General features: G+C 52.1%; 1 protein-coding gene across 2 annotated transcripts; it reads left to right on the top strand.

The window, feature by feature from the left end:
- Positions 1–22499, top strand: C1qtnf1 (C1q and TNF related 1). 2 transcript variants are annotated; one of them, XM_052758503.1, is made up of 5 exons: positions 1–128; positions 284–392; positions 14601–14759; positions 17491–17627; positions 18802–22499. In XM_052758503.1, the coding sequence occupies exons 3-5, from the start codon at positions 14608–14610 to the stop codon at positions 19350–19352; spliced, it is 840 nt and encodes a 279-aa protein (XP_052614463.1). In that variant the 5' UTR covers positions 1–128; positions 284–392; positions 14601–14607; the 3' UTR covers positions 19353–22499. The 2 variants fall into 2 exon arrangements, with proteins under 2 accessions (XP_052614463.1, XP_052614462.1); XM_052758502.1 differs by lacking the exon at positions 1–128 and having other exon boundaries at positions 162–392.
- Positions 22500–24619: the final 2120 nt, after the last annotated feature.

Genomic DNA, 24619 nt, shown 5'->3' with positions numbered 1-24619 from the left:
AGCTCACATCTGGCTGGGGTTTGCTCTTTGTATGGGTCCCGCTTTCTTCCTCTCTTCCTTTACTTTTGAGAGAAACCACGTTTCCGCTTCTGGCCAAAGAGACCTTGGAGGCAGCTGAGGAGATAAAGGTGTTGGGACCGCTGTGGCTTGCACCGCCCCCTCTTCCTCACCCTTAAGTCCCCCCCCACCCCACCCCCAGGGACTTTTTTCTCCCTCGGGCTCACTCTCTCTTCTCTCTCCCTCTGCTTTGACGCATCTATGCTTCCCCTCTGACCCGGCCTAGAAAAGACTCAGCCCCCGAGAGATGCTTTAAGAGTCAGCGTCCCGAGAGCCCCAGTGGCGGGAGGATTCGGTTGGCACCGTCGGCTCACCGTCGGCTCAGCTGGACGGAGGTAGGTGGCTTGGCAGTCGGACAGACCAGGAAGGACTCAGTGCCTCTGAGCTCTGTCTTCGTGGCTTCGTCTGGGTGCCAGAGCAGAGTTGAACAGACACCTTCCCTGTGGTGAGATGTGAGGTGGTGCCTACGGCGAAGGGGCAGACGGAGCAGAGGAGTTTGGGGGACAGCGTATGCTGTTCTCACTAACTCCCCCTGCTCAGACTGGCTCTTCCCAGGCAGCCGCTGGGGCTGCCTGGAGCGTGCAGGAGGCGGGCTCCTTGGCAGATAGGATGCTGACAGGACCAACTGCACCTTCTCTCACTGTTTGGTGGGGTGTCTCTTTTTTCCGGGTGCTTTTTAGAGGATGTGGAAGGAGAAACAGCATTTCTGTTCCCACTGACACCACGCTGTCCCTGCCAGATCACCTGGGCCCACTGGATCCAGGTCTAGACCATCTGTCAGTGGTCAGCCGGAACCCCAACACTGAACAGGAAGTGTGGACTTTGGCCCCCTCTTCTAACAGCTGTTTCTGGATGGCATCCAGCCTGGGCAGGAAAAAACAAATATCCCTTCTCTATGGACCTTCCTGGGAAGTAAAGCTGCCTATCTTGCTAAGAGTGGCCAGAGCTAGGGCTGCAGTCTCTAAGATGCCCCGGGATACCTTTGCACGGCCCACATCCACCTACTACTCAGATGCCCAGGTGTAGATGTCATCCTGCCTGGTTAACTGGAGCCCACCCTGTCATCTCTGGCCCACCCAGGCTGCTCCCTGCCCTGGAGAGCTGGATTTCTCTGGGGAGCCCTCCCTTCCCTCTTCTGTTACTCCCTGCCCTGCCCTTATCTATGGGGAGGGGGCGTGGAGGGGCTGCCTCTCTGGCTCCTTTCTGCCCTGTCTTCCCTGTTTCTCAGAATGGGGACTACGGAATATGCTTCTCCAACTTTGGGTTCGAGATGTGGCTCAGTAGTGCGGGGTAGTGCCCAGCACGTGAAAGGCCCAGGGTTGCATCCCCAGTAATGGAAACAACCAAATACCAACTGTGATTTTCACTGAGCGTGTTGGCAAGACTGTGAGGCAGGCGGGAAGGCTGCTGTGAGTCTGGGCCGCTGTCCTGAGCCAGATAACCAGCTGAGGTCAGCCCAGGCTATATAGTGTGAGGTGCTGTTTCAAAGTAACAAAAAGAAAAGAAAAACAACAACAAAAAGAAAGCCAAGACACGTCACTGGGATGCCCCTGGGAGTCAGTGAGGTCCTTAGAGACTGCCCGGGCTCTGCTTTTTATAGTGCGCTGACTGCACCAGGGTGGGAGAGCCTGCTCCATGCTCACAGGAGAGGAGGAACCTGCAGAGGGAAACCGAGGTCACCTCGCCTGTGCCTCACAGCTCTGTCCAAGGCCCTGCCTGCAGCCAGCGCAGGAGGAAGCATCCCAGCTAAATGGTGTCTTCACTACCCAAGACTCAACTTGGAGTCTCTGCTCAGGCAGGAGACGCTGCGCTTTTCAACTGTCCCTTTTCACTTCCTAAAAACTTACACATACACATTCCCCCCTCCATCTCTTATCCCCTGTGAAGTCAAAAGAGGTGTTCTTAAGTTCCTAGAGAGCAGGCTAGCCCAGGAAGCCTGGGGTAGGCCCCACCAGCAGGCCTGTCCTGGAGCATGAGGGCAGTTCACTGCTCATTCCTGGCTGTAACCTCCCTATTCAGAGCGACTAGCACAGCATTAATTTTTTCTGAACACACTCCTTTCTGTTATTCTTCCTGGTGCCTTCCCCCTGCCCCGCCCCCGTAATTAGCATGACTCATAAACCAAATATTCTGGCATTGAACGTCACCCATCAAAACAAAGATGAAAAGAATTTCGTAGAAACTACGGGCCGTGCCTCAGGGCACGCTCACCCATTTGCTTCTTATCCACAGGTCAGGCCCTTTTGTGGGTCACAGTTCCTAGGGCTGGGAGTGGTTGAGGCTCCAGGGTTAAGGAGCCGGTGAGGTGGCTGCGTGAGGCCGGAAGGGCAGGAGAATATCTATCCACTGAAGGCTGCTGCTTCTGCCTGGAGGGACGGGCTGTTTGGGAACAGCCTGGGCACTGGCCTTGAAGGACCCAGAGATACTGGAGCCCGGGTGGTGGCTCCAAAGGACTGCTATTTTCTCTAGTTTTAGTCACTGAAAATCTGCCTTCCACTGCTGTCAAGTGGCCCACAGTGGCTGTCTGGACAGGACCCTGCCACCTCCCTGACTCATTCATGAGGTGCAAGAGACGTTCTGGCTTCTCCAGAGAGCAGTTTCCTGAGAACCACACATGTCTGCTGATGCTGCTCTGGCTGTGTCTCAGGGCCCTCCCTGCCCTGGGTCCTTGCCCTGGCAGAACCTCTGGTGGGAGACTGCAGTCTTGGAGGCCTTCAGAAGTGGCTCCTCTTTCCCTCCTCCCCAAGCAGGAAGGGACATGCCGATTCCCTGCAGGCCTGTTTGGGAGGAACAGGCCTGTACACAGGGCCTGTTCCTCCCCAAGTCAAGGGCGCTGTGTCTTGGAGGCCTGGTTAAGAGGCGATGGTATTGTGCTGGTGTCCTGCCAGCAGTAGCTCTTCATGTACCAGTCGGTACCCATCGTAAGCCACCCTTCCTGCCCTCATTGGGTACAAGTAGGGGTTTGGTACCCCATCACCACTGTTCACTGGGCATTCCTAGCCTGCTTCTGAGGCCTTTGCATACCTACAGTCTCCTCCATGGGCACCTCCATACACCACTGGGAATCCACGCACTAGCTGGGGCTCTGTGTCCTACTATCCTCCTGGCCTCTGAAGGAATTTCCCTTGAAATGAGACAGTTGAGCAGAAGACAGTAGGCAGGCAAGGAGCTGAAGCCCCGGCAGCAAGGATGGGAGAAGAGCCAGGCAGGCAAGGAGGATGGTGCAAGGAAGCCGAGTTCCTGGTGCCCAGGGCTGGGCCAGATGTGCTCCTGGCTGCTGTGGCCACATGTGGTGGAGAGCCTCACATCCTGGGGGCTGCAGCTTCTCCGTACCCTGGGGCATCTGGTTACCAGCTGCCTGCTGCCCTGGGTACCCGGGAAGGAGAAGACGTCCCCAGGGGAGCTCACAGCCATGGGTGGGCTTAAGGATGATGCAGGCCAGAAGCTAGGCTGGGTCTGCAGTTCTCTCCCTTACATATCTGGGGCTGGCTCTTCATAGCTAGGGTTGTTGCTGAAGTTGTTAGGGTCAGAGCCTGGGCCCCTGAAAGCCTTAACAAGCAAGGTTCAGCCTCTGTCCTCAATAGACCAATCAAAGGAACAAATAGCGAAAACAGACAGGTTGATTCATTAGGAAGAACAAATAAAGAGAGCCAGTGGCCTCCCAGTCTGTCTTTGGGGTCCCGACGAGAGATTTAGATTTAATTAGAGGGCAAGAAGTGTGCAGAGCTAAGCTGTTGCAGTCAAAGCATGACAATCAAGGTGTGGCCCTGTCCATCACTGTCCCATTATTGTCTTGGCCCCTGTAAGATGGTGTGACAAATTGTCAGACGGTCTGAAACCTCTCCCTAGGGGACAAGATCCTCTTCTTGTTGGCACCAGGCTTCCAGCCCTTCCTTCTCCAAGTAAGAGATACCTGAGGAAACCCCAATTTTGTGGAGTCACACAAATGGCCAAAGGGAGGAGCACACGGGTCTCTTCAGAACGTCTTCATTTTTGCTAGGATGCTGAGCTGGGTTCTGATAGCCGAGTTCTGGTGGGAGACGGGAGGAAGGTTTGGGGTGCTATGGGGCGCCTGAGTCTTGTGGCATGCAGAGCCTCTCCCTTCCTGGGCCTGGAGCCCCATGAAGACCCATCTATGAGAAGGAGACTGTAGGGTCTGTAATTCCTAATGGTACTTGAGCAGCCCCAGCTGCTGGGGAAGGGGCCTGCTGTGCAGGCGGAGGCTGCTGGAGCCCTGAGGTCTGTTGTGGGACTGACTAGGTTAGAGCCCAAGCCACCCCAACCCTTGTGGTCTCATTTTTTAGTCTTCACACTTCTACCTAGTGGATCTCTGGTAGTGTCCATTCATAACTGACTCCTGACATCCCAAGGGATGGGAAGAGAGTGTTCGGCCCTTCCCTCAGTAACGATTCTTCACACAGTTTCTTCTGGCTGACCACTGGGATGGGGCCTCAGGGTCCTCGTGAACCAGAGTCCACATTTGCTTTTATTGCTGTTATTGTTGCTATTATTGACAGGGTCTCGCTATGCTTGTGAGGCTGTCCTGGAACTCAGTATGTACCCTCAGGTTAGCCTTAAACACCACACAATCCTGGCCTCAATCCTGCCTGATGACTCAGGTTGTCTCCTCCATGGGGGCACTGAAAGGAACCCCCGTAACCCTACCCATATGCTTCTCCTTCCGAGCTAACTAACATACTGTTCTCTCTCCACTCTGTTAAAAGCAAGATCCTAAACATGATTCAAGGGATGAGGTGCCTCCCATTTGAATGTGTGAGGGGGCTGTTCTTGGTCATTCTATGCCCAAATCCAAGGAGTTAAACTCTAGGGTCAGGTGTTAGGTGTCAGCTTGCTGGCACCTCAAAGATTTTTGAACATTGACCCAAAGAAGCCAGCGATGGGGCCTGGTGCCCGTACTGTGCCTGGCCTGCTGTAGGTGCTCAGCAGTCCTCTGCTGAGTAAATGATGGCCAGTTCTGTCACCCCAAGGGTGGCCGCTGGCGTGTGTCCCAGCTGTCACTAAGCAAGCTAATCGGGGGGGCACCCCAAACCCAAGCCCAGTGTGTGGGAACTGCTGATGCCCAAGGGAAGGTGAGCATCTTCTTGCTCCAGATGCTTCTAACATCAGCCCACTGCCCGGCATGCTGCAGGCATTCATAAGCACTCACTAAAGGGATAAAATGATGTGAAGCTCAGCCTCCAGCTCCACATGAGCCTAAATGCATCACAGTCCACCCCATCTCCTTTCCTATGCATAGTCAGCTTCCCTGGAATAAACAAAAGGCTCTCTCAGTCCCCAGGGTGGGGCTTATTTTGTCGTTTTCTAAGTGGAAAATAATGTGTACTTCTGTGAAGAAAACGATGGGATTGTTACAGGGAAAAAAGAAAGAAAACCCAGAGAAGCACAAATAAGCAAGTGTCAACAGTGCTGTTTCCAGCCCCCAGGTGGCTGTTGGGAGCTGCTGGATGGGTGGGCTTCTGGGTTGCTGGGTATGTGGGTCTGGGGACACCACACTTCTAACCTGCATTTTCCTCCTCATGATTCTAGAAACATCTGTGTCAATAGATGCTCACCTGTTCGCACTGACTGCGGCTGTTGCCTACCCATCTTGCTCCTCCTCTCCCGCCCTCCCTCATCTCTCCTTCCTCCTGTAGACAGAACCAGGGTTTTCCGGTTAGTGCAACCCCCAGACTTCCCTGTGACTGAGTTTACCTCTAGTCAACAGCCTTGGTCTTGGTTTCCCACCCAACTGATTACTGTCATCTAATGTCTTCCTGGTGGCCTCTGGGGTTTGTAACCTTGGCTAAGGAGGTGCGGAGTTGGGGTGTCTTAGAAGCAGGCAGCTTTTTGAGTGCAGAGCAGGGAGGCATTTGGAAAAGGCTAGCTCCAGACTACAACTAGATTCAGAATTCAGGTCACACTTAACAGCACATGCTCTCCCTCATGGACGTTGCCTCATCTGAATAACTGAAGATGCAGGGTGGTTTTGTGCTTGGAAATGACGGCAGTAGAAATGACACAGAGCAGGGGTAGAGAGATGGCTCAGTGGTTAAGTGGCGGCTGATCTTGTGGAGGATCCAAGCTCTCAGATTGGGTGGCTCACAATCACCCATAAGTCTAGCCCAAGGGGTTTGGTGTCTTCTTCCAGCTTCCATGAGCACCCCTACACATGCAGTATACATACACCCATACCAAAAATAAATGTTTTTAAAGTGACACCAGATGCCAAAGGGTGTAGGAATGAGACAGTTCCATCTTCTAGGAGTTCATAGTTCCTGGAGACTCGATCGGGACACCAGCAATCACATGGCAGCTCTGTTCCTGATGCTGAGAGAGGGGCAGCAGCAGTGGGTAAGGGTCCAGGAAGCCTGCTAGGGGAGGCTGGTCTGAAGACATGGCTGGGGAGGAGGTAGCAGTAAGAGGGACATCCATCTAAAGACCAGGAATGGCTTTAGGTAGCTGAGCGATGTGGGGAGGTGGAGGTCCATGTTAATGCTCAGAATGTAAACACTTCCTTTCTTGTCAGCAGATACCCTTAAGTCAAGAATGATGCTCCAGTTTGGGTTTTAAAGCTGCCTCTGGGAGATTGGTGGCAGAGAGACCCTGGACCAGCTGGGGAAGACTTGGTGCAGGACACAAGGGGCAGAGACTTTGGGGAGCTTGTGTGATAGCTTAGGTGTGGAAAGCATGAGTCTTGGCAGCTCCCACACTCTCAGTCCCAGGGTCAGTGCTGTCTCTAACCCAGCTGCTAGCCCCAGGGGGAAAAGTCAGGATTGTGGGAACAGGGGAGGGGAAGAGTTAACTGGGGATCCCATGGTAGGGTAGACCAGGGTCACCAAGCAGAGATTTGGGAACAAAGATGCAGAGCCTCACTGGTCAAGGCATATTCAGGAAAAGTCCGGCCAGGCAGGCTGCCCAGTCTGGTGGCCACTAGTCTGGTGGGAAGCTAGGACGCGTCTGCCATGGGACCTGAAGTTTTACTGTGTTTCATCTCAGCTAATTGAAACAGCCCTGTGTGGCTGGTGTGTTGGAGAGCACAGATGCGGGGGCTCAGCACCACTCCTGGGACAGGATGGGTTGGGGTGGTGTCCGTTGAAGGCCTGACAGGCAGGATGGGTTTGGAGCAAGAGGAGCTAAGAGCTGAGGAAGCAGCCTTGGAAAGCAACTGTCTTGTGGGGAGACCAAGAAGGGTAGATCCATGGGTGCTCAGCACCAGTGAGGCTGAGGCAGGATGATGGTGAGTTCAAGGCCAGCCTGGGCCACAGAACAAGTTCAAGCCTGCCTGCCTTCCTCCCTCCCTCCCTTCCTTCCTTCCTTTCTTTCTTTCTTTCTTTCTTTCTTTCTTTCTTTCTTTCTTTCTTTCTTTCTTTCTTTCTTTCTTTCTTCCTTTCTTCTATAAGGAAAGCTAAACCCAATAGACAAACTGGTAGGTGTTTTAAGGATTTATGTTTATTCTTTTTTTTTTTTTTTTTTTTTTTTTGGTTTTTTCGAGACAGGGTTTCTCTGTGTAGCTTTGCGCCTTTCCTGGATCTCGCTCTGTAGACCAGGCTGGCCTCGAACTCACAGAGATCCGCCTGTCTCTGCCTCCCGTGTGCTGGGATTAAAGGCGTGCGCCACCACCGCCCGGCTTATGTTTATTCTTATATATGTGTATGTACATGTTTCTGTGTGAGTGTATGCTACATGTGTGTGGGTGCCCCTGGAGGCCAGAAGACAGCGCTAGGTCCTGTGGAACTGAGGTCATAGGGGTTGTGTGGGGAGCAGGAAGTCCTCTTATTCTCTCCAGCCCCAACTGGTAGATGTTTTAAAGCTCTTAGATTGGGCATGCTCTCTTAGGCCTGTAACCCAGTGCTCAAACTGGGCATGCTCTCTTAGGCCTGTAACCCAGCGCACAGGAGGCTGAGACAGGGGGATCACCATGAGATAGAGTTTACATAGTAAGTGGGCTACAGAGTAGGAACCCTTTCTCAAAGCAATAGCAAACAACAACGGAATAAATAACTGAAGCACCAAGGGCATTGCAGAGATCTTGGTACTGCCAGGTGGAGAGTGTGGTGTGAGCAGCCTGGGCTGGAATAGGTGGTAGCAAGATTGACAGATGCTGGCCAGATAGTGCCAGCACATGCCTTTAATCCTAGCAAAGGCAAGCAGATCTCTGTGAGTTCAAGATCAGCCTGATCTACAGAGAGAGTTCCAGAACAGGCAGGGCTACACAGAGAAACCCTGCTTTGAAAAACCAACCCCCCCCCCCAAAAAAAAAGAAAGAAAGAAAGATGGACATATGCTGAGCAAACCAGAAGGCTGACCCAGGAGCCACTAGGTAGAGGGCAGCGTTCCCTCTTGGAGAGTCTCCTCAGGCGGTTCCTGTGAAGTGCTGGGGGATGTCCAGGCTTGGGGTAACAGACAAAGGCCGGTTTGTGCTGCCTGTGAGGGCTGGGCATGCTAGAGCCGGGATGCAGAGTCCCCAGGTTCTTTCTTCCCTGGGTCTTGGGAGTGGTCAGCCCTCAGGGCAACGTCCGTGCTGGTGCCAAAGAAATGGGCAGTGGGCCAGGCCACCTGCAAAGTGGGGCCCTGGCACGAGCTCCTGGGCCTGTCTTCTCTCAGACGCTCCTCAAAGCAGGGTGAGCTTCCAGCCGGAGGGGGCCCAGCTGGGAGGTGACCTGAGGACAGCTGCTCTCCTCAAGGCGATCTTTGTTTCCTGGAGGATGCCGGAGCCCTGCAGGCTGGCTGGTCAGGTGCCGCTAGGGTTGGAGGCCTGGCAGCCACATGGCAGGGCCTGGGCAGACTGCTCCAGGTGAGTCTTCTTGCACAAGGTGCAGATGAAGGAGCTGCTTGAGGACAGGGGAACTCCTGGTCTTTCCTCTCTTCGCTCTGCCCCAGACAAGACCTCACTTGTACCCAGGGACAAAGAGTCCTGTGCTCATAAGCTGGCTGTCCTACAGAATCCACCTTCTCCATCCCTGGGCTTGGGCTTTGGAGGAAAGCCCCAAACCTTAAAAAAGTACGCCCTCCTTCTCCAAGACAGAAACAGGAAAAGGTATAAAAGGGAAGTACAGTGATTCCAAGAGGAGCCAGGCCCTGGAACACACTTGAGTCCATCCCCCATCAGGAGTCAAGGCTCCCTAGCTGCCTCCTTTAAGCAGTTGGGGGAAGAGGCAGAGCCTCCCACCAGCATAGGCTGCTGAGGCCCAGCAGGAAATCACATATTGAAGGGTCTTCTGGAACAAACCTTGAACGGGGTTCACCACTGACTGGAAGTCACTCTGCCACCCTCTTGCTCATCCTGTTTGGGTGTTTGAGGGATAAATGAGCAAGGAAAGACCTAGGAGCTGATGTCACGTGTTAGGAAATCCTGGGTGTCACCTCAATGTGGCGTTTTCTCTTCCTTGGCTGAATCTTGTCCTCACGTGGGTACTCTGCTCTTCTCAGTGGTGGAAATCAGTTCTACCAGGGGTCAAGGCAGAGCAGTCTCTGGCTTCCCAGGGTCTGGGAGGATGTCTCAGGCATGAGAAGAACAGTAATGGTGGAGGGTAGCAGTACTGTGTTCAAAGAGCTTTCCAGTGCTGCACGCACTCCATGTGTCCTAGAGCTGAAGCCATTAGGGAAGCGTGGGGAGATCCGGTCCTGCCTTTGCCAAGCTTCCTGGGAAACGAGTGTAAAACGTTAGGGTGCTGTCTAGGCCCCAGCAAAGCTGGACAAAGATGCTTGTCTGGGAGGCAGCCAGAGGCCCTGGAAAGCATCTGGTAGGGCCGGTGGCAGGAAGGACGAACGACCTTCGAGGCTATGAAGGAGGGCTGGTGGTGGATTAGATGTGCCGGATACAAGGGAGGAAGGAGTGTAAATGATTCCCAGATTTCAGGCTTGCTGTTAGTTCATAGCTCCTGCTTCCTCCCCCGCTGGCCCCACTGTAATCTAGAACAGAAGCCCCCTTGGAACTTGCAGCCATGCTCGACACGTTCTGTACTTTCCAATATGGCAGCAATACTGCCATGCATGCAATTGTCCAGAGCTTGGGACGTGACGAGCCTGCTCAGGGAGCGGAACTTTGAATTTCATTTTACTATTATTTTGTGAATAGAATCCAGTCTCTTGTCCATGGTAGTCAGGTGCTCTACAGCTGACCTACACCCCCAGCACTTTTGAGATAGTCTCATTAAGTAGCCCAGACTAGCTTCAGATCTGAGATTTTCAGGCAGGTACAATAGCCCAGTTGGCAAAGTGCCTTCATTAAAAGCACAAAGACAAGAGTTTGATCCTCAGAATCTGAGTACAAAATGCTGGCATGGTGGTCTGCAGGAGTACTCCCAGGGAGGGGAGGCGGAGACTGTCCTGAGCTCTCTTTGCCTCTTCCTAGTGCATCCTGGGATAACAAGTAGGTACCCCCATGATTAGTGCTTGATTTGTGTCTTATTTTAATTGATTTCAATACCACAATGGCCACTGCTCGGAGAGCAAAGGTCTAGAACGTTCCGGGCTCATCACTCACCATTCAGTCTTGAGCATTTGTCTGTTTCTCCCCTGGGCTGTTACACAGTTGAGATCGGGAACACATCTAATTTATGGCTGAATCATCCCCCCACCCCCACCCCAGCTCTTGCACAATGGCATGCCATAAGCCATGCCTGTGTTAAACTGCCAGCTGAGAGGGCCGCTCCGTCTCCTTCCAAGGCTCCTGGCCGTTCAAGGAGATTACAGGCTTCTCGCCTCCCTGAACAGCTGCTTACCCGATGAGGATTAAGAAAGAAAACAGTGTTTACAAAATGCTTTTGTCAATGGCACTGAGCTGGGGGGGGGGGGTGATGGGGAGCGAGATACCAAGGCCAAACCCACACTCACACTCCAGGCAGCCTCGCACTCCAGGAGGCCACCGTCCACACACACAGGCAGGGAGGGGTCAGAAACAACTGGACATAAGGAAATTGAGCTTGCGAATGAATACCGTTTTCCGTAAAGGACCCACCACATGAGGTCTGGGAAGGGATAAAAAGTCCCAGCAAGGAAGTGCCCTCACATGCCCCGCCCTCCTCTAAGTGGCTTTACTTCTCCTGCGAAGGGGGATTCCCCTTGCTGGGGTGAAAGCTGGGTGGAAGCCTAGGAAGGATGCTGGGCTCTGCTCTGCAGGTTCTGTGGGAGTTGGAGGGAGAAATAAGATAACAGAGTATCGATAAGGCACAGGGATGGGAGAGGCTGCTGAAGACCTGGGGTCATGCTGGAGTTGCCCTCAGGGACTCTTACTGCCACACAACCCAGACAGGCTATATGAGTCCTGGTTGTGTGGTGTTGTCACCCTCATGATCAGGATGTCCTAGCCTTCCGTGGAGCTACCTCTGTGTGGAGCACATCCCCAGATGGTCTCACCACAGGCCATCTGTGCTGGGAATGGAGACAGGACCAAATTTGGTTAGGTGTTGGGCAATATTGGTTTTGCCCAAAAAATGACTAAAATGACATTAATGTGACTTTATAGGATTTGTTTAAATGGTTGCTGAGATGGCATCGAGGAGGGGAATATTTCTTGGTTTGATTTTAATCTTCAAAGGAGGCTGTGTGTGTGTGTGTGTGTGTGTGTGTGTGTGTGTGTGTGTGTGTGGTTGCGCATGCGCACATGCATGCAGGTGTTGGGGGAACACTCTGCCCACCTCATTGACATCAGCAGGAGCTTCTGACTACTTTGGGGGCTGTTAACTGACACCCTACCCATGTCACATTCCTAACCCAGCTCTGGGCACCCCTTTTCTGACAAACATGTTTAAAATCCCCATTCTCGATTGGAAAGAGACATGCCAGCATTGAATGGGGGCCACGGCACTGGTTCCTGGAAGGGAGTAATTTTGCCCCTGAGAGGACAGACAGAGTCTAGAGTCATTGGTTGTTACAAACTGAAGAGGATGCTAATAGCATTTTGGGGTAGAGGCTGGGACCCCACAAAGCACCCTTAAATAGACAGGACAGGATCCTCTCTAAGGAGAAAAGGAGGACTGTCCAGTTTCAGATGTCAGCAAGAACCCATGGGTTAGGACAGCTAAAGGCAGCTTTATGTCAGCTTCCATTCATAGGGCCCCCAAACATGCATGGATTTTGTTACACACACACACACACACACACATATTCTCATATATATATATATATATATATATATATATATATATATATATATATTCAGAGTCATAGATAAATCAAGTTTAAAATTAGTGTGGTGGTGGTGCATATCTACACTACAGCACTTAGGAACTTGAGGCAGGAGAATTGAGAGTTTGAAGTCAACCTGGGTTACACAGTGAGGAAAAAAATGAAAAAAACAAAAACAAAAAAACCCAGACGGACCCAAGTTTAAAGAAAGGCAAACTTCCTGTTGCCTGATGCAAGCTTAACACTTACAGGGGGTGAGGAGAATAATTACTAAGGTACCGGGGAAAACAGGAAATACAGAAAAAGAGAAATACACAGATCAAGAGAACTTAGCTCGATAAATATTTGTTGAGTACTAGTGAAGTCCAGGATGCTGCAGGACACTTGGCTGGGCCAGGGACATCCATGTCTGATGGAGAGTCAGGGCCAAGCCAAAGTCTCCATGGCTGGAGACAACCTGACACATAACACCGCGGAGGAGGAGGAGGGTCTTTCCAGGTCAGGGCTGGGGAGGCGTGAACCAGCGGCAGAGCTTAGCATGAAGTGGGTCTTGACAGGGCAAGCTGGGCTAGGGTCACCTGAGTTTCGCTTGTCTGTGCTCCAGGGTAGCCAGGCACCTAGGAGGAGGCCAACGGTTCCCTTCTCTGTGTGTGCTGTGCATGTTCAGATGTATAGAGGAACAGTTCTGTGTGTGTGTGTGTGCACATGTGTGTGCACGTGTGTGTGTGTGTGTGTGCACGTGTGTGTGCACGTGTGTGTGTGTGTGTGTGTGTGTGTGTGTGTGTGTGTGTGTGTGTGTGTGTGCTCGTGTGGAGGCTAAGGGACAAACTCAGCTGTTGTTCCTCAGGTACCATCTATCTTTATTTTGTTTGTTTGTTTATTAGACAAGGTTTCTCTGTGTATCCTGGCTGTCCTGGAACTCGCTCTGTAGACCAGGTTGGCCTCCAACTCACAGAGATCCACCTGCTCTGCCTCCAGAGTGCTGGGATTAAAGGCGTGTGCCACCACCACCACCACCACCACCACCACCACCACCACCACCACCACCTCCGCCTGGCTGCTTTGTTTTTTGAGATAGGGTCTCTCATTGGCTTGGGACTAACCAAGTAGGTGAGGCTGGCTGGCCAGTGAGCCCCAGACATCTGCCCATCTCCAACTTCATGATACTAGGGTTGTACATACAGGCCACCATACTCAGCTTTTATTTGTTTTTATTTTGTATGTGGATTCTATGTGTGGAACTCAGGTCCTTGTGCCTGCCAGGCTAGCACTTTAGCGACTGAAAAAGATCATTCCACCCTGCTCCGTTCTCACTTACGAACGGCATACTAATGAATGAATATTATCTCCTGGAAAGATTAGCCCCGGGATCACATGAGGCCTGGGTGGGATAGAAGTGATTAATGAGGACATGTTCTCAGACCTACCCTTACCTCACGGGTCCAAAGAATTAATTGGAAGGATGCATGGAATCGCAGCCGGGTGCCTGGTGCCACTGCTGGGCCCCTTCGCTGCTTATCAGTTCCAACAGGACAAAGGTGCTCCATGCAAAGGAGCAGGAATGCAGGCCTGCCGACAGGTGCCAGGGCTTGGGGGTGTGGCTTGAAGGTGGCATGCAAGCTGCTATCTGTCGGCAGACCCTTGGCAGCCCCAGGATATGCAGGATATGGCCCTGCCCTGGTCAGCTGAACCAGAAGCTGAAGTTTAAGAGGAGCCCTTAAACTTTTGAAGTTTTGAGGAACCAAGGACTGGACCACAGACTGAGGTGTGCAGCCGAAGGGAAAGAGAGGCTACTCCTGCTTGCCCCAGGCCAGTCGCTTAGAGAGATGACAGGTGGATGGGGTAGAGAATTTAAACATGTACTTCAACTCAGTACACACACACCCTCACTTGCTTTGGCTAAGTGGTGGGGAAGCATCTGGGATTGAGGACAGGCTTGAAGGACAGTCTCCTATTGGAAGAGGACAGTCCTTTCCAAGCTTTTGCTTAACAGCGGGGGTGGGTGGGTGGGTGGGGCTGTTAGATGGGAGAGGGTTGGATGGGTGACCTTCTCTACATTATGTGCAAATGGACACTCGCTCAGCGCCCCCTGGTGGTAGAAAACAGCGCAGCCAGTTTCTGCCCACTAGTCCCTCGGACTAGCAGTTGCCCTGGACTCTTTTGGGCTTATTCTGCTTATTGTCAGGGCCCAGCAGGTGGTGGGTCCCCTTCCTGAGAGGCTGGTGCAGGTGACTCTGTGCTCAGTGAATTAGAAGCTCCCGTGGAGCAGTGTGTGTGTGTGTGTGTGTGTGTGTGTGTGTGTGTGTGTGTGTGTGTGTATGTGTGTGTGATGTGGGGCTGGACAAACAGTTCTCACTGTGGGCTGTTTCTCTGTCGAGCACCTTCCTAACCCATGCCCTCTCCTTGTATTTTAGCAGGAAAATGGGCTCCTATGGACAGGGATACGTGCTGGGATGCTGCCTGCTGTTGGCCGTTGCCTGGGGCCCAGTCCTGAGCCTTGTGCCCCGTGGCCAGCAGGAACAGCTGGAGTGGGAAGAGGAGGGACCACCCTCTCCTCTGGACCATAAGAAGAGGTGAGGGGCTGTGATGGCATGCTAGCAGGAGCTCTGGAGCTGACCAGGTCAAGTGTGTGAGGTTTGGGGCGCTCCAGGGGTGGTTGCCCAGAGTCGCAAAGGGGCAAAGGGGAAGCTGAGGAGTGGTCCTCTGGGAGGTTGATCCTGGAGGTCAGACAGGCAGTTTCTCCGTCTGGTGACTTGGGCATCTTATCTAAATCTGAGGATGGTGGTCCAGCCTCATTCTAACCCCATGGCAGCTGAGTCTGCAAGAACCTTGTATCTCAACCTCATTCTAACCCCAGGGCAGCTGAGTCTACAAGAACCTCACATCTCAGTCATGAAAAGGTACCTGCACTGCCCTTCGGGTTACCTTTGCCTTCTAGTTAGGTTTCCTGGGAATGTTTACCAGGGCATTGGGAGTGCATGCAAGCAGGAGGCTGGGACAAGTGGCCTCAACAACTTACTCATTTATAAGATGGCAATACAGTCTGGCAGTCTTGGTCAGGATCGTTTCCTCTGCCAGTTAAAGTCTTAAAAACAAACCAAAAAAATCTCAAGCGTAACAAGGAACAAAACCCAGGAAAAATCTCAAGCATAACAAGCAGCAGCAGAGAAATCTCAAACACCGCAGACAGCAGCAGCAGTTGAAGAACGGCATTTATTGGGGGTGAGGAAACGTGGGCCTGCGGCAGCACACAGAGAAAAAGATCCTCTGTTTCACAGAGGGTGCATCCAGTCTCTTCTCCAGGGAAGAAAACTCTAGAGAGTTTTCCTCCCCTAATTTAGGGTTGGTCAGTTTGAAGAAAGATAGGATGGTTGATTGGCCCACGACTGTTGTTGACCTGTCCTGAGCAGCCTTGAACCTGTTCAGCCAGTTGGTCAGCAGGGTGCCTGCTGGTGGGAGACCAAAGCCTACAGTGCTTTTGTTTTAAGCTGTTGGAATTTTGTCTGAAGTCTGGAGGTTGAGGAGGAAACCAGCTGTGGAAATTCACCAGCTTTATTACTGAGCCACGATCCCTCTCCCTGTCTGTCTGACTACCAGGAAGTCTGTCTAACTCCCAGGCAAGATATGTGCTGGTGAGGATGGACCCGGCGGGCCAGGTGTCAACTTCCCTTGATAAAGAACTTCAGGATGTCACTTGCCTTTGTGTCTGTGACCCTCAGTGGTATACAGACCCAAAGCTATGGAAGATATTTTGTAGGGACATCAAGCATGAAGTCCTAGAGGCCTGTGCAAACCTCCATGCTGGCTTCGGGTTTCTTCATTATCCTGCACATTGGGTCGATTTAATATTCAAGGTTCCAGACAGTTTTGGGGGCAAGAAACCCCATTCCTTTGTTTCTCCTTCCTCTCCTTTGTTTCCATTCGGCAAACATTGATTAAGTAGCTGCTGTCAGTCAGGCCATCTCCTGGGTCCTGGAGATGCACTTGGAGGACAGACTTCGGCTTCTAGAAACTCCAAGGCCGTAGGGAGACAGACAAACACAATACAATACAGGCTCTGAAGTAAGGCTGTATCCACAGCGCAGTACCAGGGTTCTCCAGGGTGTGGGAGGAAAAGGGAGAATGCTGTAGGCAGAGGGAGGCGAGTCCTGCAGGATGGGAGGGTGATTTGGGGTGGTGGGAGCTGGAACCTGGGAATGGAGGATGTAAAGTGTTAAGTCTGAGGTAGCTGGGTGTAGTGTGTGGGAGGGAGAATCTCATCCGGGCTTTGTTTTGTAGGGAATAGGGAGTCCTGCAGGAGAGGTTTGTACTTAAGGGTGTTCCAGAAGGAATGCTCGAGGGAAGCATCAGAAAGTGAATTGCTGGTGGAAAGACAAACTCCAGGACTGCTGTCCACAGGTTGCATTAGAGATAAGGGCCCAGATCTGTCCTGGTGATGCTGTGGGTAGGGCTCAACTCCCCAGTACGTGCTGTACGTGGCGGGAGGTCAGGGAGGCAGAAGGCTCTATTATGGGCCACTATCATGTGCTGGAAAAAAACATTTGGAAGCAGCAGGTTTCACAGGCAAAGGGTCATTATGAGGCTTTCAATTCTGGACACGTGGTGTCTGTGGGACCTGTTGAATTGGTGGGATGGAGACTTCCCGAAAGACATCTGAAGCTCAGGAGAGAGGTGTAGGTGAGAGTCTTTCTCCAGGAATTGGGTTTTCATATGGTGGAACTCAGAGTTTGTGTGGACCCATGTCCCAGATTATCTGAGGATGAAACATGGATCGGGTTTAGAGAGGAACAGGCTGGCTGGAGCCTCCACGAGGAGAGCAGCATGCAATGTTGCATGTGACCATGTGATGGCAGTGTACAGCCATTACTGTCCGCCAGCTGCGGTAGCCCAGAGGCCTGGAAGACGGAGTGAATGAAGCGAAATTGTTTACAAATGAGTTGCTGGTGGGTTGTGTTCTGGATACACAGAGTAGTTCTTTACCGCTGAAAGACCAGGTCCTGCAGGCAGGATTTCTCCACCTAAGCCCTGAGGTTATTGTCATTTGCATTATCTTTGTTTTGGATATATTACTACTATAATGGTGTGTGTGTGTGTGTGTGTGTGTGTGTGTGTGTGTGTGTGTGTGTGTGTGTAGGGTATCTGCAGTTTGAGTCAGGATCTCAGAATTCTCCCCCATGTCTATGCTAACCAGAGCATTGCATTTCCAGAGAAGGGGAGCCTAGGGGAGCCAAGCCCTGGGTCCATAGCAGCAGAAGAGAGCTCCCAGCTCAAAGAGTTTATATTTGTGGTGGTTTATTCCCTCAGGGATGAAGACACACGTGAGAAGTATAGCCCCAGCCAGGGCAAGGACGCCACTTCCGGGTGCTACCGTTGCTGTGACCCTGGCACGCCTGTATACCAGTCAATCCCCCCACCCCAAATCAACATCACCATCCTGAAAGGTGAGAAGGCTGCAGAGCTGGCTGGTGGGGGGGGCACTTCCTGGGGGCTGCTTTATATCAATGGAGAGGGAGATGCTGCTGGGTGGGGCTTGCAGGATCAGGGGTCTCAGATAGAGCAGAGGTGGGCTGCCATCTGGAGGGAAGGAAGAAATTTTAAGTTTTGAGCTATGACCCTTCTCCATGAGCAGAAGAGGAGGAGCCTTAGAGGATTCTAGGGAGATGGCTCAGTGGTTAAGAACACTTGCTAAGAAAGCAAGATGACCCGAGTTCAAATCCCCAGCACCCATGTAAAAACCAGGGGTAGCTACATGTGCCTGTAACCAGGAGGCTCGGGAAGGGCAGAGTTAGGAAGATTCTAGAATCCAGGCTTTCTGAAGCACTGTGATTCGGTGAGGAACCTTACATCAAAAGGTAAGATGGAGTGGGGCTGGAGAGATGGCTCAGCGAGTAAGAGCACTGACTGCTCTTCCAGAGGACCCGGGTTCAATTCCCAGCACCCACATGGCAGCTCACAACTGTCTGTAACTCCAGTTCCAGGGGACCCGACACCCATGGCAAAGCACCAATGCACATAAAATACTAAAATAAATAAAAAAGGCAAGGTGGAAAGAGTACTCCCAACACCGTCTTCTGGCCTCGCCAAGTGCCTGTAGTGTGCACACACACACATGTCACACGGGTTCACAACCACCACACATGCTTATCCATAAAGAGGGGCCTCAGGGATTCTTCCCCCTCCCTGTTTGCATGGGACTTTCAGACCTCTTTGTTTTGACGCCACGTCAAGCCAGTTCTCTGAAATGCTGTGTCCTCCCCCTTGATAACTTCACACAACCCCAGGGAATGCTTGCAACCTGGATCTTGCTCTGAGTCCTGACATCTGCAGTCCATTTACTCAGAGTGAGCCCAGGCCTGGCCACAGAGCCTGTTGCTAGTGGACAAACCCATATGTTCCTTTATCTTTGCCAGGACTTTCCAGAAAGAGAGTGAAAAAGCTTGCCTTCTGGATGAAAACAGACCAACCCTTGACAGTGAAAATGGTAGCTCTAATGATAGGGGAACCACAGTGTCCCCTTGCCCAGGTCAGGGCTGGGGTGTGCAGTCAGATGACTGCCCGGAAGCCAGCTGCAGGCTGACCTCCTTTGGGACCTCATCTCTTCTTATTCTCTCTTAGGTGAGAAAGGTGACCGAGGGGATCGAGGCCTCCAGGGGAAATACGGGAAAACAGGTTCTGCAGGTGCCAGGGGCCATATTGGCCCCAAAGGGCAGAAGGGGTCCGTGGGGGCTCCTGGAGACCGCTGCAAGAGCCATTATGCAGCCTTCTCTGTGGGCCGAAAAAAGCCTTTGCACAGTAATGACTACTTCCAGCCTGTGGTCTTTGACACTCAGTTTGTGAACCTCTATGAACACTTCAACATGTTCACTGGCAAGTTCTACTGCTATGTGCCGGGCATCTACTTCTTCAGCCTCAATGTGCACACTTGGAACCAGAAGGAGACGTATCTGCACATCATGAAGAACGAGGAGGAGGTGGTGATCCTGTATGCACAGGTGAGCGACCGAAGCATTATGCAGAGTCAGAGCCTGATGCTGGAGCTGCGTGAGCAGGATGAGGTCTGGGTGCGCCTCTTCAAGGGCGAGCGTGAGAACGCCATTTTCAGTGATGAGTTCGACACCTATATCACCTTCAGTGGCTACCTGGTCAAGCCAGCCTCTGAACCCTAGCTACCACTCCCCAAGGTACTGTCACAGACTGATGACCTCCTTGCCTGTCACCCCTGCCCATTCCTGCATTCCACGGACACTGGAGTCCTGCCCCAGGCTGACCCCATCGTCTCTCCCCTCAGTCCTGGCTTCTTTGGCCTTGGTGTCCTTAGTTTTGGTTTTTGACAAGATGCCCGTGGCCACTGGGAAGTCCAAAGGGCTGTGTGGTCCTGGGTCTGGCTCCTGCCCTCGATAGAGAGCTGCTGGCAGATGAAATCATCGGGTGGGGTGCCTATGAGGACTTTGGGGGACCTCCAGCTCCTTCTGTGTACACAGCCTTAGATGACCCTGTGGTGCACTGTCCTGCGGCCGCAGGGTGTTCCAGAGCACAGCCCCTGTGTGCTCCCATTCCTGGACGTAATTAAGCAAACGCCATGAGTTTCAAAGGAACAAAGTAAAGCAGAGAGACAGGAAAGTGGTGTTTGTTTTGGCCTTTCAGCCAGCTGGCTCTTAGAGAGAGAGAAGGAGGGAGGAAGAGACAGAGAGCGAGAGCGAGAGAGAGCGCTGTACTGGGGAAAGTGGGCCAGAGACCCTGCACAGGAATGGATCTACAGGGAAGCATAGATGACAATGGAGGAGCCGCAGTTTGTGGGTTTGGAAGCCGCATCTGACTTCACTCTATCAGGCCATGTGTGAGCTTTCTTGGGGACAGCAGGACTGACCTCTGAGCTCTGTTGACTTGCTACAGCCTTGCCCAGGGGCCTGTCAGTCTTTCTGAGCCACAATAGTGAAAGGGTTCGGGGAGGGAGGGCAGCAAATGTCAGCTCCCAAGAGGGGCAGCAGGCCCTCTGTGGGTTGACTCTGGGCTGGGGGCAGCACCCGGCTCACTCCAGCTCACAGCTCCTGACAGTGGCTGGGGACCTCAGGGACTCCTGAACCTGCAGGTTTCTCTATAAGAAATAAAGCTCCTAATAGATCCCCGCACCTCTCTGCTTTCCTCCACTTCCCTGGGATGCTCTGGAACCCCAGGTGAGTTCTCCCCCTGCCTGGTGTGGGATCAGTTCCCAGTTCCTCCTTCCAGATGGATCAGCCATGGAAGGTACCAAGCCTTTGATTTGGGGTTCTAACAAGCTGCTCCTCACCAGCTTGTGTCCCGTCTTCTCCCTGGTTCAGTGTCCTGTCTGGATGATTGATGTGTTACCACAGGAGCTGATGGGTCTGACAGGACCACCTAGCCTGACACAGCCCTAGCCAGCCTATGGCAATGGGAAAAGGATTTCTTTTGGGTCCCAGAGCTTGTAAAAGCTAGAGAGTATATCCTTCCCATTTCCAGGTCAATCCTGAAGTGCTAGAGGAGGAAACATGAGATGTGTATCCCACCACCAGGCTCTGACTCAGGGACGGCTTCAGGGCTGATTCTCAGATCTCAGAGAACCTGTGGCCTCTCCGCATCTCACCCATGTTGATGCCAGGGCCTGGGTATTGGCTATCTGCTTTGTGCCAACCAGGCTTGTTTGCTGCTGCTTGCTGGCCCTTGGTTAGGACCCCTCTCTTCTTCTGGTGTCTGACTGGTGGGACTCAGCGTTTGCATATACCACCTCTGAAGGGGCTTCTGCTGACCAGACCCTCCAAGCCAGTCTCCATGGGTGTGCCTGCAGCAGAGGCCGCTGCCAGCTGTGCTCTGCCCTGCTCTTTCCAGAAAACATTAAGCTTGCCATGGCAATCTGCAGCAAGCTGGCCTCTTTGTCTGCTCACTGGATGGAGTCTTCCTCCTGCCCTCTTCCCATCTATCACCCACCTTCTGCCTACTAAAGGCTAATTATGCCCTCAGCTTTGTACCCAGGGCCGGAATCGCCATGTTCCTACCAAGGAGACATGGATTTCCTGAGTGTGGCTCAGCAGAGCTGAGCACTAGGGCTGTTTGGTGTGTGGACAGGTCTGGAGACTCACGTGTAGTGACGGCACATTATTCTTTTGTACTAGAGTGGGGGGCCCTGGGACGAGCAGTGCAGGTAGCCCCCTGGCCTGGACTACAGCCCAGAAAACTGTATGACAGTCCTGGGCTGTGTCACAAAGGCCCAGAAACCAGGTGGCTGCAAACAGACAAATGTCTTCTCAGAGCTCTGGAGGTCAGAGTTCAAAACCCAGGTGTGAGTGATGTGGTGCTCCCAGCAAGGACGGGGGAGGGCACTTCCTGCCACCTGTATTTACAGGCATTCTTTGCCTGGAGGGAGGGACCTTATCAGTCTTCCTGTCCTGACTCTATGTGACCTGCTTCCCACAGCTTGTCTTCCTTTCAAGAACACTTAGGGCTTCATTCAGGGTCTCCCCTAAATCTAGGACTCACTCTCCAGATCTCCAGATTTATCTTAAAACACATCTGCTAAAGGGATTTGTGAATGGGCAGGCGCTGGAGGCCAGTGCGTGCTTGTCTCTTTTGGGGATCCTAGTGAAGCTTGTTGTGATAACCCACGACTTTGGGCACTGGTAACAGCCCCTCTGTGTCCCCATGGTGAAGAGTAGGCACTTCTTCTTTTCATTGCTGGCCAGCGAGGTCAGCAGCCAGCCCCACCAGCAGCTGGCTTGGAAGCTGGAATCGGCAGCTTGGCAAACAGCTGGCCTTCTGCCTCTGCCTGGTGCTGGGAGCCCATGCGGCCACACTCAGCCTTGGAATGGGGCCAAAATGGAGCAGGTGGACAAGGGCCCTGGTCAAAAAGTGAGTTCCCTTCTCCGCAGTGTGGAAGCTGTTGGGCAGAGAAGAGGCCTTACAGGTGCCCAGGAGTGGGGCCGGTGCTTTTCCCAAAGGGACCTGGAAGGAATGTGTTGGCCCCATTCAAGGGCAACTGGCAGCCTGCTCTCCTGTCCTGTGGCCTGGGTACATTCAGTACACAGCTGGCCTGGCCATGGGGAGGAAGGGAGCATTTACTCTGGTGCCCATCTGATGCTTTCCCCTACTCCCACCTTGTTTTTTTCTTTCTTTTTTTAAAAAGGCTCTCATGTAGGCCAGGCTGATCTTGAACTTATTATATATGAATAAGCCTGACCTTGAATTCCTGACCCTCCTGACTCCACTTCCTGAATGCCAGGATTACAGGTGTGCCCCAACTCGCCTAACCTTTTAAAATGTTAGCATATATTAATTATATATAATAAAGAGTTTCCTTATGACATTTGCATACATGTGCACAGTGTATTTCCATCATATCCAGTTCCCATAATCCTTGACCGTTCCCCTTTAGACTAATTCCATCTTCTTCCCATTTAGTCTCCCTTTCGTGTGTGTGTGTGTGTGTGTGTGTGTGTGTGTGTGTGTGTGTATCTCCAAATGAGTCACAGTAGGGCTGTTCACAGGCACATGGGCACCTTCGCAGTGAACATATCCCTGTCCCCCAGGCAACTGGGTATAAATCCTCAGAGAAGGGTGTGTGGCCATGAGATCCCTTCCCAGTTCTGTGACTGAGAGCTGCAGGGCCCAGTCATGTGTGAACAATCACAACAGCTGTGCATTCAAGAGTACGAGAGCCATGCCATGCCCAGACATCAGTGTTTTTGCTTTTGCTATTTATCATCTATCTATCTATCTATCTATCTATCTATCTATCTATCTATTTATCTATCTATCTATTTTCAGACTGTATTTTGTACTGTAGCCCAGGCTGGTCTCACACCTCAAACTTGTGGCTGTCAGTTTCTGGCTTCAGTCTCCTGAAAAGGCATGTGCCCCGATGCCCCAATGTCCCTCATAAGATTTATTTTTATGTGTATAAGAGTCTTGCCTACATGCATATAAATCCACCACATGTGTGAGTCTTCAAAGGCCAGGGGAGGGCATCAGAACTAAAATTATAGATAGTTGTGAGCTCCTGGCACGTGGGTTCTGGGAACTGAACCCAGGTCCTCTGCAAAAGCAGTAAAAAAAAAAAAATGAAGTTGATCCAGCATCTCCAGAGGCTGGGCAGGGAGAACGAGAGAGCAACAGCCAATGTGTACTAGTGCATCGTTTTTTCTTTTCTTTTTGATGAAAACATTCTCCAGTTGCCAATCATGGTTACATAACACAGTGACTGCTAGGAACCTTTTAACTGCGCACTTTGCATTGCTGTGTTATGTAACAGAATGGTCACATACACACGAACACATGTGCCCACATGCTCGTACACATTAACTTCCTATCACACATACCACACACATGATCATGTTCCCCACCCCTCTCAGTGGAGGGCTGGAGAATCCCGGTCCTTCTGAGTTATGATCCTCGTCATCCATCCATCGTGATTTGGCTAAGGTGGAGTCAGAGGCCGAGGCCGAGAACGTAGAACAGGAGCAGAGAGCTAGCCTGTCCAAGAACATTACTGAACAAGCAGTTTTCAACATCTAGAGTGTGAGCTCACTCGAGTTTGAGAGGCTGATGCCGAGGCCAAGGGAACATTCCACAGGAACAAGTAATGGAGGACTGTGCCTTTCCCTCTCAAATCCCAGCCTTGCTGGGTAGGGACCAGAAAGTCAGGGTGACCTCAAGTGCCCTACCTCAAGAGTCCCCAGTGTCCAGCCCTCCCAGCACGGGATGGAGTCCGGCCATTTCTCCTGGAACAAGCGGCCGGTGTAAGCAAGGAGATCTACTTGTCTGCACTTCAGAGATCCTACAAATGGGACTCGAAACCCATGTGCTCTGCGGAACCTAGAATGCTTCCTGCCTCACCAGAGAAAACCGTCCTTCTGACTGTTGAGTGGAGATGCCGCTAAGTTACCGTCCATATGGCTGGAAGGCCTGCTCACTACGGACAGGCACACAAATGCAGGCTTGTTCACCAGGCAGGGGGAGGATTCAGAGTTGTCACCAGCAAAAAATAATACACTGGCTACAGCTGGAGAGATCAAAGGAGACAAGACTGAGAACTGTGGTGGTGAAGAACGTGATGACAAGGAACAATACTTTCTGTACTGTACGCTAGAAGTGGGAAACCAAACGAACAGAATTGAGAACTCCATGGACGAATTTGATCATGCCCTGTCAAAGTGGAACAGAAAATCAGCACATGGAAAGTGAGTCAGAAGAAAATGCCCAGGAGCAAGCACAGCAACGGTGAAGTCAGAAGGAGAGGACGGGAGATCTCAGGAAAACCAAGCCGGGCACACGAGGACTGGGTGTCGGCGCAAACGGTGTCATGAACTTAGGGACAGAGTCAGGACCACGAAGCAGGTGTTAACAGGGGATGATTAACAGAAGTATGTCTTGTGTGGTGGCAAGACAGGCGAATGCTAGCCCCCTAAAGCCAGAGGTGGGACTT

The sequence above is a fragment of the Peromyscus californicus genome, unplaced genomic scaffold, assembly GCF_007827085.1.
Source record: "Peromyscus californicus insignis strain IS unplaced genomic scaffold, ASM782708v3 Scaffold_3__1_contigs__length_106647218, whole genome shotgun sequence".
NCBI lineage: Eukaryota > Metazoa > Chordata > Mammalia > Rodentia > Cricetidae > Peromyscus > Peromyscus californicus.
The sequence above is the reverse complement of the archived record's forward strand: the minus strand, read 5'-3'. Positions and strand labels throughout refer to the sequence as shown.

Excerpts from the sequence above, each read along its gene's own strand:
- C1qtnf1 (XM_052758503.1), top strand. The coding sequence starts at position 14,608 with ATGGGCTCCTATGGACAGGGATACGTGCTGGGATGCTGCCTGCTGTTG. Across the intron at positions 14,760-17,490 it reads CCTCTGGACCATAAGAAGAG|GGATGAAGACACACGTGAGA; the intron begins GTGAGGGGCTGT and ends TTATTCCCTCAG. Across the intron at positions 17,628-18,801 it reads CAACATCACCATCCTGAAAG|GTGAGAAAGGTGACCGAGGG; the intron begins GTGAGAAGGCTG and ends ATTCTCTCTTAG.